The sequence below is a fragment of the Caretta caretta genome, chromosome 3, assembly GCF_965140235.1.
Source record: "Caretta caretta isolate rCarCar2 chromosome 3, rCarCar1.hap1, whole genome shotgun sequence".
Classification (NCBI taxonomy): Eukaryota; Metazoa; Chordata; order Testudines; family Cheloniidae; genus Caretta; species Caretta caretta.
Window position 1 is genome coordinate 70,040,489 of NC_134208.1, and position 17,981 is coordinate 70,058,469.

The window sequence follows — 17,981 nt, forward strand, 5'->3', positions numbered from 1 at the left end:
AGGAATTTTTGGTTGGTTTATTAAAAAGAATTTGTTTGTTTTTGTTAATAACTATTTAACTCAAACAACAGAGAAACACTTAGCGGGAGAGGAAATCTTCATTAAAGACTCAACAAGCCTGCCTCTTTCAGTTAAGGATGTGGGACATCCCAATTTCTATCTGAGATTACCAACAAGTACTCCAGCAAAATCAGGAAAGGCCAGACTTGACATCCCAAATATTTCTGAGGTTAAAAATAAGCAGGAAAAAAGTATATCTTTCAGATTCTTAAAAAAAATATTTCAAAATGCAGCAATATTGGCAAGCTTTTTAATTTACTTCCCAGGTGTATTGTTAAATCTTACGAATTCCAAAATGCACAGAAAGTATTTTGATTCTATGCATGCACACAACTCACCAGGAATAAAATAAGGTCTCACAAGACTGTTGTCTTAGTCTGTCTATATCTGCTTTCACGGTCTTAATCTCTGTGAGCATCTCAGTCACTCTTGCAGACAATTGCTGCCACAGCTGATCCTGTTTTCGCATCCTGCATCCGGAGGGCAGTTGTTCTGCAGTCACTGGAGATAGGTATTTTAGCTCTGATTGGATTAGATCAGGTATTCCCATCTGGGCATTTTCCAGATTCTTTTCAGTTCCTTTACACTGAGGAATGTTTGTTTTCATATCCGTCCTTACATCATGACTACAGATTAAAGACTGTTCTCTTGGGCAGCACTGTACAAACCAAGACAGCTGCTCAAGGATCATCATACATTGCATGGCAAGATGTTGCAGTCTCTCAGTCCACTGCTGAATACTATCTTGAGGAGGAAAGGCTACATTATATTCTCTAGTAACATTCATCCTTGAATCAATTTCCTGTATACAACTCAGGAGATTCCTGTTTAGAAGAGTCATACAAGAAGAAAGGTTAAAAAGACAGTTTGTATTCAAATATTGAATCACATTTCCTTAAAGTAGAATCTTAGAAACAAGACACTATAAAATTAGAAGTAGTAAAATATTGTTATAATACCACTTTTCCCATCCAGATACAAATAACTTTTATTAAAGGACATTTAGGATATTTTTAATTATTTCAATAGATTTTCTGATTGATTTGCAATAATCTCTTGAAAGCTAGAAAATGAAGCTTTGTTTAATGACTCCCCCCCACACTTTGTACACAAGAGTTCGTTGAGATCCTCCCCCATCAAAATACTGCAGGTTTATTAAAAACAAGGAAGATTAACAAACTCCCTAGCCTACATTCAATTATTCTTCACTTTCTTCCACTATTTAGAGTGGATAAATCCTACCAAGACAGCATTTTCCAAATGCTGTATGTTAGAGAACTCATGAAAAATGATCACATGAATCTGCCATAAATTTCAAGTGACAGCAATGCAGCTAAATATCTCTGCATACTTTATGCAGTCAGACTATTGCAAGGAATTATGTGAAGTACAGAAAAATATCAATAAATATTTACATTACAGTAGCACCAAAAGGCTCTAATTCAGATTGGGAGTCATACAAAAACCTAAGAGAACAGTCCCTAACTTAACATCATAGACAGTTCTATAGTGGTACAGAAAGAGTTTGTGGGCGCATGAGCAAGAGAGTGGAATTGGCAGGGATATCAATAACTCATCCAGAAGTGATTGAGAGTGGAATAAAATGCCTAAAGTCAAGGTATTTATTTTGCACTGGTGATAATTTTTTTCAGCCCAAGAGCTGCAAACCCCTACAAAATAACATCCAACTATACATGATTTTTCTTTTAAACTCTGCTGAAATTTCTGTATTTTCACTTGGAGAGTCATGTGTTACTCCTGGGGGAATCCTGCACATCTGCAGATGCACAGAATTCATCTGTCCCACATAATATTCCCCCCCGTGCATAAAATGCGTTCTGCCCAAGAAGTGCTGCAGTTCCACCTTTTGCCCACCAGAGGCTGCTGTTGCCCCAGAACAGCCAGCCACACAGCACTTCTGGGGCAGCATGTATTTTCTGTGGGGAAAAGAAAATTCTATGCATGCCAAGTGCTGCAGAATTCCCCCAGAGTGCTCTCCCATCGATTTAGCGTGTCTTCAGCGGACCCAGTAAATCGACACTCGCTGCTTGCAGCCGTGCCAATCTACCGGTAAGTATAGACACGCCCTGAGACTTCCCCAGCAGCCAGCTCACACAACTTCTCTCTTTGTCACACTCACACCCCCACATATTCTGTCTCTCCCCCTCCCCCCTGCCCATGTACCCCATCTCTGCAGAGTGGGGGAGGGGAGACAGGGCTCAGGACAGAGCAGGAGAGCTTTCAGTGAGCGCCTTAAAAAGACAGTGCACAGCGTCTCTCAGAAACCTCCCCAGCAAACAGCACACACACACGCGCACACACACACACACACACACACACACACACACACAGAGTCTCTGTGTCTCACTCACACACACAGTCTTTCACACTCACCTCCCAACACATACTTGTATTATTATTGTTGTTACTTCTTGGTACTTCATAAGAACGGCCATACCGGGTCAGACCAAAGGTACATCTAGCCCAGTATCCTGTCTTCCGACAGTGGACAATGCCAGGGGCCCCAGAGGAAATGAACAGAAAATCATCAAGTGATCCATCTCCTGTCACTCATTCCCAGCCTCTGGCAAACAGAGGCTAGGGACACCATTCCTGCCCATCCTGGCTAATAGCCATGGAAGGACCTATCCTCCATGAATTTATTTAGTTCTTTTTTGAACCCTGTTATAGTCTTGGCCTTCACAACATTCTCTGGCAAGGAGTTCCACAGGTTGACTGTGCGTTGTGTGAAGAAATACTTCCTTTTGTTTGTTTTAAACCTGTTGCCTCTTAATTTCATTTGGTGACCCCTAGTTCTTGTGTTCTGAGAAGTAGTACTTCCTGCAATGCACATATATTCTCTGTAATTTTATTCTTTCTAAGTGCGTTATTTTAGTTTTTTGACTGGTCCATGCATTTAATAATTTTTATTTCTCTCTTACACTTAAATTTAATTCTTTGAGTAGTGAGTTCTAAAATGCCTAACCTGTCCTGGCTAGAGTAATTATCCCTATTGGTAACTTTTAAAAAATATATATTATATCTAGGCTTTTTGTTTCTACTCATGGCGCACATCCACACATTACCTCGGTGCACATAACAAAATTTATCCCGCACATGGATGGAAAAAAATTGAGAGAGAACATTGCTCAGGAACTAGTGGTGTGACAGCGTTGAGCCTGGGGGAGGGGGACTGCAGGGAAACATGGGGATGGGGAGTGTGGGGCCGATGTGCCTGACTGAATGGGAGAGGCTTGGGGTCAGCCAGGGTCTGCATGAGGAATGCTTCCCAACTCCCTAACAATCCTCTCCCACCCCCCCAATACCTCCTCCAAGTTCACTCCCAGGCTCTTTCCCTCTCACTCAGCTCCCCCATTACCCCTCACCCCCCAAGCATTCACACTACTTCTGACAAGTGCAGGAAATATAGTTTTGTATTGTAATTTAAATGAATTACTCAAAGTTTCATATTAATATGAATCTATTTGTCAAAAAATATGATTAGAATCTTTTTTTTTTGGTCTGTATTGTTACAGACATACTTGCTGACAGATATTTTGAAATAAATTACCACAATAATTGAAACTGGCATGATTGTATTGTTATTTTGACAAATAAAATATGCAGAATTTTTAATTTTTTGGCACAGAATTTCCCCAGGAGTAAACGTGTGTCAGCCACTTGCTAGCCAACTAATTCTCCCAAAAACTTGACAAGCTAAGATATAAATTAAACCAACTTAAGTCAGATCACAAGGCACTATCACTATCAAATGGCTTATGTTTGACAATCGAAGGATGTTGATATAATTTTATATTGTGATTCTTGTCTGGTCTTCAGTTGTGTAGCTCTCTCATTTCTCTTAAATGTTTTGATTCTTGGTAGGCTATTTGTTTACTAAATTTTCAATCTGCTTGCCCAGATTTGAGCTCAGCTGTGACTCTTGCTCCACATTTTAATTCCAGAAGGTGGAGCTGTTAGTCTACTGAATTAAACACATTAGTATTAGAGTCCAGAATGTTGGTTTGAAATTGATGTTTGCACCAAGAGTGGAGACAAATGTGATCTAATCACAATTCTTTTCCTTTTATTTGAGACATCAGATGTATAGGCAAAAAATACAAAACACAGAAGAGAAATCTGTTCCTTTTATCATGCAATTTTCCATCCTTTTATAAATATTTATAGTCAACCTCCTCTTCACCATTTTAAAATAAGGCTATATTAATAAAATGTGAGATACCTCAGTATAATCCACTGTTCTGTCAAGGCAGTGAGTGAGCTCCTCTGCTTAACAAGTGTCTTCATAAGGTGTGCAGTGAATCCTTTACATCTATCAATGCTACCTAGTCCAATTTCCTGAAGAGAGGTGGGAGAGCAAGCAAAAGTGACTAAAACTGTGTTCAATTACATCACACTGCCTTGGACTGTGAGATCTAACAAGATCACGTGCAAAACAGCATCAGGCTTAGTCAGTGATTGGATGAGGGAATACCTGGAAAGCCTCAGGTACTGCAGAAAGTGCAGAATAACCATTCTTTCCCCTTTCAATACTAAACTAAAGCCCAGAAAAGGTATAGGCACTTTGCTGTTGAAGGTGTTATCTTTTGCATGAGACACATAATGGAGGCTCTGACCAAGTCTGATCATTATAAATCCCAGAGCATGTTTCATGAAAGCAGAGATACCAATGCTATTGTACTGACCAAATTCCACACTGGATAATTTGAATTTTGTCTACCTAAATATTTTCCACAGTGCAAAAGAGGCTAATGGGATTCATGTATATGTACAACGCAATAAGCAATTCGGGATGAAAGATGCTGTACATACAATATAGATTATTAAATAACATCTTTGGTTATTTTTTAAGTTATATATTCACAAAACCAGAGACTCTCAATAGTTTTAAATCACTAAGTTGGAATGCGGTCCCCAAACCAGATTTTAAAGAAACATAGATCTTCTATGACTGTGACTCAAGTCATGCCACCCTTCAGAATCAGAAAATCCCAACTCCCAAGTTCAAAGTTGTAAAATAAAATTCAGATAAAAAGCATTCTCCATTTTTGCTTGCTGTTACTCCTTTACCTTGGCAGGTGCTAATAATGCTGTCTGAAGCCTAGAGTGGCGTGCAAGAGATCGATAGAAGTACTTCTGGCATCCATCCCAGACAGAAGAGATCTCTGTCAGCAACCTGAAAGAATATGGATAAGTCTGACTTTAAAGATATACAACGTTAGGATCCTGGAAAGTGTAACAGCAGGCCTGGTATCACCAAGCTTAGAGAAGCTGGATTTATTTGTGCATTTAGCCAGTAATTTTTTTGCAAGTTTATTAAATAAGTGAACGATCACATAAGTAAACAACGTTTTTTGGTTCCTCTACGCCTGTTTTAGGGGAAAAAAATACTAAAAAATTGAAGCTACTGAAGAATCTGAGTAGCAATTATAACTGAGACTTGGGTGACCCAACTCATCCCTATGTGACATTCCAAAATCACTCTACAATTTAAAGGGACACTAAGTTGGAATTTTTTTAAATGACTACGGTTATGGCTACACTACACATGGCTGTGCAGTAACAGCCGTGCTGCTAAAAGCCGCACAGTGTAGCTGCTGTTTGTTGGCAGAAGAGGGCGCTCCTGCCGACAAAAAACTTCCATCCCCCACCAGTGGCAGTGGCTTTATAAGCAAGAGAGCGCTCCTGCTGACAAAGCGCTGTTCACACCGGTGCTTTTTGTCAGTAAAACTTTTGTTGTTCGGCAGGGCAGGAGAGAGGTTTTAAACACCCCTGAACGACAAAAGTTTTGCCGATGAAGTGTCAGCGTAGACATATCCTTAGTCTAGATTCCAGTACAGAATTCTTTGTCCTTATTTTGTTGTTGAGAAAGTAATATTATAAACAAACCCCTACATTTGGAAGGGCTATAAACCCTCATGCTTCAGGGCATAAGACCAAATCTGATTGAGGGGTTTACAAAAAATGCTTCCCTAGGGGTAGGTTAATCCATAACTCCCTGCTTTGGAGACCTTGCATCTTCCTCTCAAACATTTGTTGGAGACAGGAAACTAGACTAGATGGACCACTGGTTTGATCTTGAAAAGGAATTCCTGTGGTTCCAGATTTCTAAACATTCGTTTAAAGAAGTAAAGTGTTTTTCTGCTTCCATTTTGATTGAAAAATATTTCCCCCTTAAGCGTTTTTAGTTATAGTAAAATCATAGGTGCTACAACAATAGGAGTAACATTTTCAGTGTTTACTGACCATATATTTAAAGTAAAAGTAATTCATAGATGTAAAAAAAACCAAAACCCTAAAAATAATCCGAAAAGACTAGGCAGAACAAGTCATTTCAGATGCACTTCATTTTGTAACTTATGTTGACGGTTAATATTACAATCCAAAAGTATAAAATGCTAAGTACATACTTGGCATCCAATTCATGTGTGCAGTTGACTAGGGCTAGTGCACTGTGTAAATCCAAGGGGTGCAGGCAAAGCATATCCTGAGGGTCTTTTGAACGAGACCAAGCAAGGCCCTTTCGATATGACAAACCTAGAAAGACATTAAAAAAAAACAAACCACTTATACCATGTCTTCATGCTCTGGTACTTTGATATACAGTATGAGATCTAGTCAGTACCAATTACGCTAACACACACAAAAGGTTTCAGATATTTCTGAGGCCAATTGCCCTTTAGGCAACCATACGTTAGTAGCTAATTCAGGATTATGATGGAGAAACACACAGGAAAGCACTGAATGAAGACAAGTAGACAGTTAGCTTACGGGTGATTTAAAAATGGAGAGTAGTAAGACGTGGCAGAAGCAAACCAAAAAACCTGCATCTGAAAGGCAAAAACTGAAGTGTCAAATAAAACCAGGGACAAAGACAATCAGTCTTCACCCTGTTATTCTTGCAGTTGTTTTGAACTGGATTAAGTGTAATGTTGCTTTCACACAAGCCAACTTAAATAGTACTTTCAAAGCACTTGTGAATATAATTTTTATAGTCAAATAAGTATTATATAATAGCATCAAATTATTTCAAGTCACAACATCATATACCAAGTTCTCAAACAAAATGGAGAATAACCACGGCAGCAAGCACACAGCACTTTCCCCATCTTACACGAGGAAACTGAAGCACAGAAAGGTTAAATTCCCATGGTGTTGCAGTGGTAGGGGTAGAAATAGAACCCACATGTGATATCCAGTCCAGTGCCCTAGCTACCAGAAACCACCACCTGCCTACAACATTACATCCATTGACCAGCAACCTTCACGCAAAGTATTTATTTCACTAGAGTTATCACAGACCACTATCAAAGGCACGAAGTCCATCTATGGGGACAGATTCCACTTAGAGCCATTCATGTATATGGCCATCTAAATAAAATAGATCTTGGTATTCTGGGAACTACTTATACAGCATGCCCTGAGAAATGTTCTCTTTCAAGTATTGCCAGCACACAAAAATCATGAGCCAAGCCCCTCAGAAGTAATGAAATTGGCTTAAAAATCATGAGATTTTAAAAATAATACATTTAATGCTTTTCACTTGCCTTCTGGTCTGAGCCTTTAGGGCGCACTTTAGTGACTCGCTTGGATCACACTTCCAAGGTTTTCTCTGCAACTATAAGACCTAGGAACTTAACTTATTTTTAATGAAAGTTGAGAATCTCACCTAACCACACGCCTCCAGAAGCTGGGGCTTTAAAAAGAGACATCAAATAATATAAGACTCATGATAAAAATCACAAGAGTTAGCCACACTGTGACTTGCGAACCTATGTTTCTGGCTAGAGATTGGTAGAATAGGGATAAGGGAAAAAGAAAAGGTTTAAAGAAAATGTTGATAACAGCCATCCATTGTGGCCTATTACAAAGTATTTAAAGTTTACCACACAAACGTGTAAGACAAAAAAAGCCTAAAGTGTCAGGGCATTAAATTGGGCATTCAGCTTCTACCAGTCAATCAGTCAGTCTATAAGGTCACTTACTGTAAACACAGTTACTCAGCCAAGAGATAGGCAAGAGAGACTTGGGTAGGATGTAAGGCTGGGGAAAAGCTGAGGTTTAAAAAAAAACTTCAGGAAGCTGTTGAGAAGGCTGCTGGGGTCTGAGGGCCAGTAAAACAATTACCAAGCTAAGAGACGCCACAGAGAAACACTGAGAAGTATTTGCTTGTGTGGAGATTCCACATTTTGTTAATTTCAGTGACCCAGGACAGCTTGTGAAAATGAGTCAATGTGACAAGAATGGAAACGATGCTGGACCAGTAGCTTTGGAGCTCTCCATTTATCTTTAGAACTTCCTGCACTGCCTTTCTAACATGCCTTAGCTTGTTCTTAAGGGCAAACAGTTCAGCCTTAATGTCCATTTGTTCCTTAGCTTCTCTTCCAATATCAGCCACTGAAACGTAGGCCCTTGTTCACTAGGGATGAGACTGGAATCACCAACTCATTTCACATTAGCTTTGAATCAGTAAATGGGTATGAGCTATAGAGTCCCCTCCCACTTCTAAAGTAGGACAGTGGCCACTGACTAAATATTCTGAATAAATTCTTTGAAACAGAAATCATATTGCATACAATGTAATCCAACACAATTGAATGGAAGGTCTGTTCTAATAATCCTGACTGACACCAAAATATTGACCTACATGAAGCTTTGATACACAAATCCAAACCAGTTCAATACAGGTTTACATGCTCATGAAAACATTATGCACAATGATGCCTCAATTTGGAGAAAGAAACTGGTATCACTCAATGTGTGTGTTTATTAGCAAAAGTATTCATCCTACATCTTCTGAATTTTTAACTCAATCACATTTAAACTAAATCTCACCTGTTGTAGTAAGGCTTTTAAAGAGATCTGATAAGGCCCGTTGTTTCTGCATAAGAATATGTTTGACCTCTGACTTCTGCTTTTCCTTATCTGCAGCCTGATTAATTGTTAAGTTCTGCAGTTCAACCACAGAGACAATGATATCACCTGTATGGGAGACAGTAGGAGAGAGACTTGAAACCTCAACATGCATAAACTAATTATGGAAAGGATCTATATACATAGCTGATTAAGAAAATGCTCTTAGATTTTTTTGATCAGGTAGTTATGTATTTCCAATACTCCCCTGTAAACTGCTCAAGACTCTCCACCAGGTCTAGAAATGAGTTCTTCTTCATAAGAGTTGCACATAACATCTTCATTCGCTTTGTAAGCTTGGGCAAACGACACTGAAGAGATTCTGTATCAAACATAACTCCACCATAGCATTCTTCTAAGAGCACGGTCTGTGAAAATGGAAGAAATCAGCATCCATATCAACAGACAGCTCCACGTGGATCATAGCTAAGGCTAAGATTATGTCACGGAATCTAAGCTGTCAGCCAGCGGGGCCATGGAGCCCTGAGGGTGGTAGGGGCCCCCGCAGCTCCCAGCTGCCATGGGGGGGGGGGGCACAGAGCTCAGAGCCATTGTGGGCGGTGGGGAAACTTGAAGCTTTCAGCCACCGCAGGTGGCCAGAGACCCAGAGCTCCAAGAACTCTCAGCTGTCGCAGGTGGGACCCTGAGTTCTGAGCCACAGGTCCTGGAGCTCCGAGCCACCAGAGCGGGTGGGGGCCCCCGCTGCTCCCAGCCACCATGAGTGCTGAGGGGGACCCTGAAGCTGTCAGCCGCAGTGGGTGCTGGACCCACCCTTCCTTCCCCAGAGTTCCAGGAGCGATGGATTCTTCTAAAAGTGGGGGGGCCACTAGGCTCCCACCCTCCATAGCCCCACCTCTTCCCCTCAAAGCCCCACCCAGGCTAGAGCTGGGCCGGGGAGCCTGGGCCCCTCCACCTGCCCTGGGTTGGAGGCCAGAGAGTAGCCCCCGGCCCATGTCCCCGCCACCCGTGTACTCCGCCCAGGGCAGGTACAGGGTCTGCGGCTCCTCACAGCTGCCCACACAGCTCTTAACCTGACCTGGCTCCAGCTTGGTCTGGGGGCAGGACCTCAGGGGCCGAAGTAAGACCCGCCCAGGCAGCTGTGAGGAGCCGCGGGCCCTCCACCTGCCCTGGAAGGGGGCCCAGGACACAGGCCATGGCCATCCACTTTCAAAACTGGGAGAGCCAGGGCCCCTAGGGCCCTCCTCCCTCAGCTCAGCCCCATTGTGTCAGTTACTTTTAGTAAAAGTCAGGACAGGTCATGGGCTTCCATGAATTTTTGTTTATTGCCTGTGACCCGTCTGTGACTTTTACTAAAAATATTCATGACAAAATCTTAGCCTTAATCATAGCAACTTGCTGTAAGCCAACACTAAAGCTCCATATACAGCTGAAACCCAAAACATTTTATATCTAGTCAGCATATAATTCAAAAGTGTTGTGGCTTAATCAAAATACTAAGTTCAATTCCACATTTTGTCCACACCAACACTTGGGGTAAGTTGCAATATAAATACCATATCTCAATGTCTGTACTTTGATCCGTTAAACTTTTACCCCCAGTTGGGGAGATTGCAGATTATGTATTCCTTACGCCACCCTTCCTAAACTGAATTTCGCACCCCTTGATAACCTGTACTTTATTCCCTGATAACCAGAAACTTCTATGCTTAAACTCTGTACCGTTTTCTTTCTACTTCAAGATCACTTAATAAAATTATTAAATCTGTTCTTATCAGTTTAATACCTGTTTCCCAATCCACAAGACAGGGATAACCATACTTATTTACCCCCACTCTGAAGGGCTGAGAGATTTAGTTGGTATCTGCAAACAGCTTTAAAGATACTCAGATGGAAGCTAAGAGTTAACTACAAAGTAGCATAATTATAAACCACTGAGAGTGTCAGGAGTTATCCCCAGGGCTGGTTAACAGTTATTCCTCAGGGCTTTCTCAACTCGCTTATCACTTGCTGCGGTTGTTTCATTCTCTCCACGAGAGAATTATCTACATCATTAAACTAGTAAAAACAAGCTAATAGTTGATAATCAGCAACAGTATATGCTTCTATTGAGAGGAATACAATAACATAAAAGTGACTACATTAGAATTATATCAGATCCCCTCTCAGACTGCCATACTGAAGTAACAATGCAAGGACAGAGAGGGAGAAAAAATAAATAAATAAAAAATCAAAACACTCCCAGCATGAAAAAATTGAACAGAATCCAGGAAACTGCCAGATGGGAATATCCGAGCCAATTTGATCCTCACTAATATTCTCAGTGAAACTTTATTTATTAACTTTATTTATTATTTAAGTTTATTAACACTTAAAACACTAATACTTCAACAGGAACATGAATCTGTTTCAGAATGTAAACTGGATAACTTCCCCTCTGGGCTGGACTACATGCTAGAGCTGAATCCAGGAAGGCTAAGAGTTATCAATTTATTTGAATCAGAAACATCATAGCCCTTTCAGACAAAAAGGCAAAATAAGCAGTCTTCCCTGTCACTGTTATTGTACTGACTAGCTAGGTAAAAGACCACCACAGCCAATGCCTAAATACCTGGAGACAATGTCATCCACTAACAGATCCAGTAATCTGGAATACAGATTACTCTGCATGGCAAAGCTTACTGTGCAGTACTGACGCTAAGCATATTCATCGCATTCCCTCCCTCTTGACCGAGCATTTTATCACACAAATCACAATTGAAAGACAAAACTCATACTTTAAAAAACTTTGACAACACTCAAAGAAGAGGTTTTTGGCACTGACTTGTGCAGAAAGTCATATAAAAACAAAATCAACATTCAAATCAGAATGCAGAACATATACTGCTTGTAATTAGAAAAGAAGTGCAGATACCTTGGCAGCATCTGTTCTAGCAGACAAAGTTTTTCTTAATATGCTGTTTAACCTCTGAACTTTTGTCTCTTTGTTCTCAGACTCTTCCTGCCTCTCCAAGCAGTCTAGCCCTTCCTCTTTATCACTCTCAACCAGGGCAGGTCGACAGGGCTCCTTCAGAACAGATTCAAACTTCTTCATGAATTTAAAGAGGGTCCTAATCACCACAGAAAAACACAGGATTATCAAATGTTCTATGGTACAAATGAAACCCCAGTGACATAACAAGCTCAGTGCTGCACAGAATCCAACTAGTAGGAAGTTAAAAATACAGTATGTGCATATACAGTCTATCACATCGGATCGCAAAATGGTCCCTTTCTTCCAAAATTTCCATGATACCTGTGTGTCTTCTCCACAGACTGTTTTATAGCCCAGAAGCTGACATCATTCCACTTAGAAATTTTCACAAATTCCTGTAATAGAAGAGAAACTGCTAATGAAATATTCCTTAAAAATACAATGCAGTATTTGCTTTTAAAAGCGATCACAAAAAAAGGATGCATTAAGATGAGCTGACAGCCCCAAATAGCAAGGCATTCATGTTCACCTTCTGCTAGTGTACACATTTGAGCTGGAAGCGTTGCACAGACAACGTGGTTCGATCCATGGGGGCCTCATCACTCTGCAGTAATCTCTCTGGTTAAGTGGAACTGACTAACTCCAGACAAAAACTGCAGCCAACCCTCCCACTCAGCTAATTTTCACACAAGGTAGAGTGTGAGGAAGATTTCAATAGGAATTTCAGTAACCAGTAGAACTATTCAGTACAGTTCAAACAAGAATATCTGCTTCACTGCTCCTTTGCAGAATTCAGCACATTGTCTGAGGAAAGCTTCTATTCTTACCTTAAGTTCTTTTTCTATAGGCTGACGAAGTTCAGTAATCCTGGCTTGTACACATTCTGCAAACTGCTTGTAATAATTGTATAGGTTCCACAGAATGCTGCACAGCATGTCTGGAAGAGAACAGAGCTGTAACAACAAGCTTCTTTCAAAGATAACATTTTCTTCAATATCAACATCCATCTCTTTAGGTTCAGGAAACCCAGCAATACTGATAGAAACACTATGAAAAGCAGGGCAGCAGCCACTACAGTAAGTGAGCTGTATGTTGCACCTGTGGACTCTTGTAATCAGTTTCCTGGAATCAAGGATAGTTTATTGCTCTAAAGGACAAGTTATGACCCCATTTACAAATGATAAAGAAGTACTTACCCTTTCCTTCTACTTGAGGCATTAGCAGGACATGACAGTGGAAAACCAACAGTGCTTGAAGTCGTGTATGAAATTCCCCCAAGGTAGATCCTTCAATAAAAGCTTGCAGTGTGTGGACCAGCACTGTTAAGCTCAGCTGCTCATTGGTTTCTGTGATTTCATCAGGGTGGGATTTTAAGGAAGAAAAGAGAAAATTCCTAATGCACATTTTCATTTGGCTGCTATAATCTGTATTGTGAGAGTCCAAATCAGGATCTGGCTCCCTCAGGCTAGTTTCTGTTAGGGCTGTTGATTAATCGCAGTTAACTCACGCAATTAACTCAAAAAAATTAATCACGATTAAAAAAATCAGTCGTGATTAATTGCAGTTTTAATCCGCACTTTTAAACAATAGTATACCAATTGAAATTTATTAAATATTTTGGTTGTTTTTCTACATTTTCGTATATATTGTATTCTGTGTTGTAATTGAAATCTAAGTGTATATTATTTTTTATTATAAATATTTGCACTGTAAAAATGATAAACAAAAGAAAGTTTTTTCACTTCACCTCATACAAGTACTGTAGTATGATCTCTGTCATGAAAGAGCAACTCATAAAATGTAGATTTCTTTTTTGTTACATAACCACACTCAAAACCAAAATGTACAACTTCAGAGCCTACAAGTCCACTCAGTCCTACTTCTTGTTCAGCCAATCGCTACGACAAACAAGTTTGTTTACATTTATGAGAGATAATGCTGCCCTTGTATTTACAATGTCACCAAAAAGCAAGAACAGGCATTTGGATGGCACTTTTGTAGCTGACATTACAAGGTATTCATTACAAAGCCACCATTCCAGAAGACATGCTTCCATGCTGATGACACTCATTAAAAAAATAAGCGTTAATTAAATTTGTGACTGAACTCCTTGGGGAAGAATTCTATGTCCCTGCTCTGTTTTACCTGCATTCTGCCATATATTTCATGGTATAGCAGTCTCGGATGATGAGTCAGCACAAGTTGTTCATTTTAAGAACACTTTCACTGCAGATCTGACAAAACGCAAATAAGGTACCAATGTGAGATTTCTAAAGATAGCTACAGCACTCAACCCAAGGTTTAAGAATCTGAAGTGCCTTCCAAAATCTGAGAGGGACGAGGTGTGCAGCATGCTTTCAGAAGTCTTAAAAAAGCAACACTCCCATGCGGAAACTACAGAACCGAAACCACCAAAAAAGAAAATCCATCTTCTGCTGGCGGCATCTGACTCAGATAATGAAAATGAACATGCGTCAGTCTGCACTGCTTTGGATTGTTATCGAGCACAACCTGCCATCAGCATTAACACATGTCCTCTGGAATGGTGGTTGAAGCATGAAGGGACATATGAATCTTTAGCGCATATGGCACGTAAATATCTTGCAACGCCAGCTACAACAGTGCCATGTGAACATGTGTTCTCACTTTCAGGTGACGTTGTAAATAAGAAGCGGGTAGCACTATCTCCTGAAAATGTAAACAACCTTGTCTGAGCGATTGGCTGAACAAAAAGTAGGGCTGATTGGACTTGCAGACTCTAAATTTTACATTGTTTTATTTTTGAATGCAATTTTTTTTTTACATAATTCTACATTTGTAAATTCAACTTTCACTGTAAAGAGATTGCATTACAGTACTTGTACTGGTGAATTGAAAAATACGATTTCTTTTTTTTCTTTACAGTGCAAATATTTGTAATAAAAAAATAAATATGATGTGAGCACTGTACACTTTGTATTCTGTGTTGTAATTGAAATTAATATATTTGAAAATGTAGAAAACACCCAAAAATATTTAAATAAATAGTATTTTATTATTGTTTAACAATGGATTAATCGTGATTAACCTTTTAAATTGCTTGACAGTCCTAGTTTCTGTATGAACCCAGGGAGAGATATTCTCTGTCCTGAAAAAACTTGCATTCTAATTTGAAACAAGCCACAACAATAGAAAGGAAAGAGGAAGATAAGTGATAATAAGATCATATGATTGCAGAGGTCAGGTACATGCACAACTTGATGGTTCCAAATCATTTTTTTTATTTTCAATCTCTATGAATAAAAGAATTCTCAACCATCCCAGACTACCTCACAATCTAGAGATCATCAGTTGTTTAGTTCCTTTTAGGCTTCATAGCAGAGGAGGGTCTCAGAAAAATTTGAAAGTCCTAAGGATAGTGGCTTAATGGAACCAGCACCTGGACAGTATGTGGGGTGGTGGTGTGGAGAAGCAAAACCACTTTTCCAGTTGAAAAAACAAAACAAAACAAGGGTTGTTTTGAACAGTCCTAGAATCAATATAGCTGAGCTTGAATGGTAAATTTGGCATGAAAATATCCCTTTTTAAGGAGGGGAGTCCTTCCCTGCTGCAGAGGAAGTTGATTTTGCAGCTTTAGAGAATTGCATGCTGAGCATGTGCAGCTGTTTTACACTAAGCCTGTAAAGTGGACATCAGAGGACAGTTGCTGTGCACGCTATGTGATGAAATAACTGTAAAGTGTGCAGAGCCAGAGGGCACTTTGTATGGTGTGCAGAAGAGAGCTCAAGTTATGAGCTCAACATGCCTTCTGTGGCTGCAGAGAAAGACTCCCTCTCGCAGACCCCCCAGCTTAAAAATACCACTTAGTGTGATGCATGATTGCTGAAGTTCTACTTCTAACTGGTCATATATCACAGGCATTTTAGGAAAAGCAAAACTAGGAAGGTGCCTGTACTAGAGAGAGGAGTACACATTCCTATTAGATGTGTATTTAAGTGGCAGAAAAAAAATCTGCAATATACATTGTATTTGAGTAATAGTATGTGAACATGTACATTAAAATAGCACATTCACCCAAAGGAGCACGAATTAAGGTTGTGTGGTATTTTCTGCCTAAGTGCTTAACTGTGCACCATTAATTGATGGAGCTGTATTATACATTTGTAGCAGGACAATAGTTACCTTCTGTGCTCCCCTCAGTTTGTTCTTGCATGTACTTCTCGATCATCTGATGGATTGAGAACCAGTGCTTTGTGGATCTTTCTGTGTGCTGCTTCATACTATTGTCCAGACTAACCGACCAGCAGCTGGAAACATAGATGGGGGAGGGAAACCAAGATAATTATTATTTTCAGGCAGAAAACTGAGTGTGTAAGAGATTACGTAACAGGCACAACTAACCACTCAAGTTCACAACTTTGTCACTACCACCTGAAGAAGCACATCCAATTCCACCACTAGCATCAGGGCTTAGGTATTTTGCCAGTCAGAGCTGAAAATATTTTTTGACCGCCCTGCCACCCAGAATGGCTGAGCTAACAAACACCAAACATACAAATGTGGCACTCAGGGCAACAACCCTGACTATCATGGTGGCAGACAATAGGAAAACATGCTCTACATTCAGGGTGAGAGGTTTCAGAGTGGTAGCCATGTTAGTCTGTATCAGCAAAAACAACGAGGAGTCCTTGTGGCACCTCAGAGACTAACAAATTTATTTGGGTATAAGCTTTCGTGGGCTAGAACCCACTTCCTCAGATGCATGGAGTGGAAAATACAGGAGCAGGTATAAATATATGAAAATATGGGCGTTGCCTTGGCATTTTTTCCTGTATTTATACCTGCTCCTGTATTTTCCAATCGATGCATCTGATGAAGTGGATTCTAGCCCACGAAAGCTTATGCCCAAATAAATTTGTTAGTCTCTAAGGTGCCACAAGGGACTCCTCAAAGTTTTTATTCAGGGTGAGATGTAGTTCTGAAGATACTGCATTAAAATTAAGAGCTTAAGATATGGAGACAATGGTGCATGACACTCAAGAAAGAAATGACGAACAGTAGGGAACTGACAATTCTTACTTTAACTCCAGTCTACGCCACTGGATGATCAACTGAGTGACCAAATCAAGATGTTTCCGCAAAGATAAAGTTCGACTTGCATTCTCCTCCCAGTCCTGAAAGAGAGAAATTCCTCTTTATGGAAGACGAGAACTCACACTGGAGAAAGAGGCATTAAGCACGACAGAACATTCCCCCTCCATAACCACACAGGCTCGTGTCCCACGTATTTGTGACCAGCATTGGATTTCACAAAAAGCTCTAAGTTGGTTTTATTATAGTACCAACACCTAGGTCACTGTCTCTTGCCACAACCAATGATTTTACCTGCAGGTGAGCTATTAAATTGAGAAATTAAAATGGTTTTCTTTCCCCTCTTACCTGTGACTTTGCAAGCAGAATCTCTAAGCCATTCAGGAACTTTGAGAGAGGACTGGAGAGTGGGAAGCTACGGATTCTGTCCATCACAACCAATAGCTGCAACAAGAAAGACGTAAGTGACAGATGAAGTTCCCAGCTCAGAATAGTTGGTCAACCCATATGCAACACTTGAGTTTGAGCTAATCTACATTCAAACGACGTCAGTGCTCCCCGTCTTTGAAAAAGAGAAAAACTTTTTATTTTAAAATGGCCTCTCCATTTTAGGATTTAGACCAGTGAAAGCCAATATTACACAACACATAAAAGCATCACACATGGCCCAACGATAAGAGCTTCAGCCAACATCAGGCTTATGGCACTTTGCATTATGCTCACTGAAGAGGAATGGACTAGCTCCAGAGGGAGTCGCACCAAATCCTACCAAAGTGAAGGGTTAGAGAAAGGAGAAGACCCTCACTGTTGAATAGAAGTTACTCTGGAAAATCTGGAGCCTTAAATGAACTTATACTGAACAAACATTGTCTTACAAGTCATTAGTATGAACTTTGAGGCTTTAGGATCTGTAAAACACAGCATATTACTTTTATACTTGAATTAAAGATAGCACGTGTTTACATGAACAAACTTATCAATGTTA

At 40.1% G+C, this 17,981-nt stretch overlaps 1 protein-coding gene across 4 annotated transcripts in view; it reads right to left on the reverse strand.

Annotated features, from left to right (window-relative positions):
- Positions 1–17,981, reverse strand: part of MDN1 (midasin AAA ATPase 1) — a 164,194-nt gene that overhangs the window by 25,759 nt on the left and 120,454 nt on the right. For all 4 annotated transcript variants that reach the window (XM_075126578.1, XM_075126580.1, XM_075126579.1 and 1 more), the window contains exons 67-79: positions 17,345–17,440; positions 16,985–17,079; positions 16,088–16,212; positions 13,123–13,272; positions 12,754–12,863; positions 12,248–12,321; positions 11,867–12,062; positions 9,202–9,362; positions 8,917–9,062; positions 6,492–6,618; positions 5,152–5,257; positions 4,304–4,419; positions 399–884 (exon numbers count right to left, since the gene is read on the reverse strand). In XM_075126578.1, coding sequence (XP_074982679.1) covers positions 399–884; positions 4,304–4,419; positions 5,152–5,257; positions 6,492–6,618; positions 8,917–9,062; positions 9,202–9,362; positions 11,867–12,062; positions 12,248–12,321; positions 12,754–12,863; positions 13,123–13,272; positions 16,088–16,212; positions 16,985–17,079; positions 17,345–17,440 — 1,988 coding nt within the window. The remainder of the gene's footprint in view (positions 1–398; positions 885–4,303; positions 4,420–5,151; positions 5,258–6,491; positions 6,619–8,916; positions 9,063–9,201; positions 9,363–11,866; positions 12,063–12,247; positions 12,322–12,753; positions 12,864–13,122; positions 13,273–16,087; positions 16,213–16,984; positions 17,080–17,344; positions 17,441–17,981) is intronic.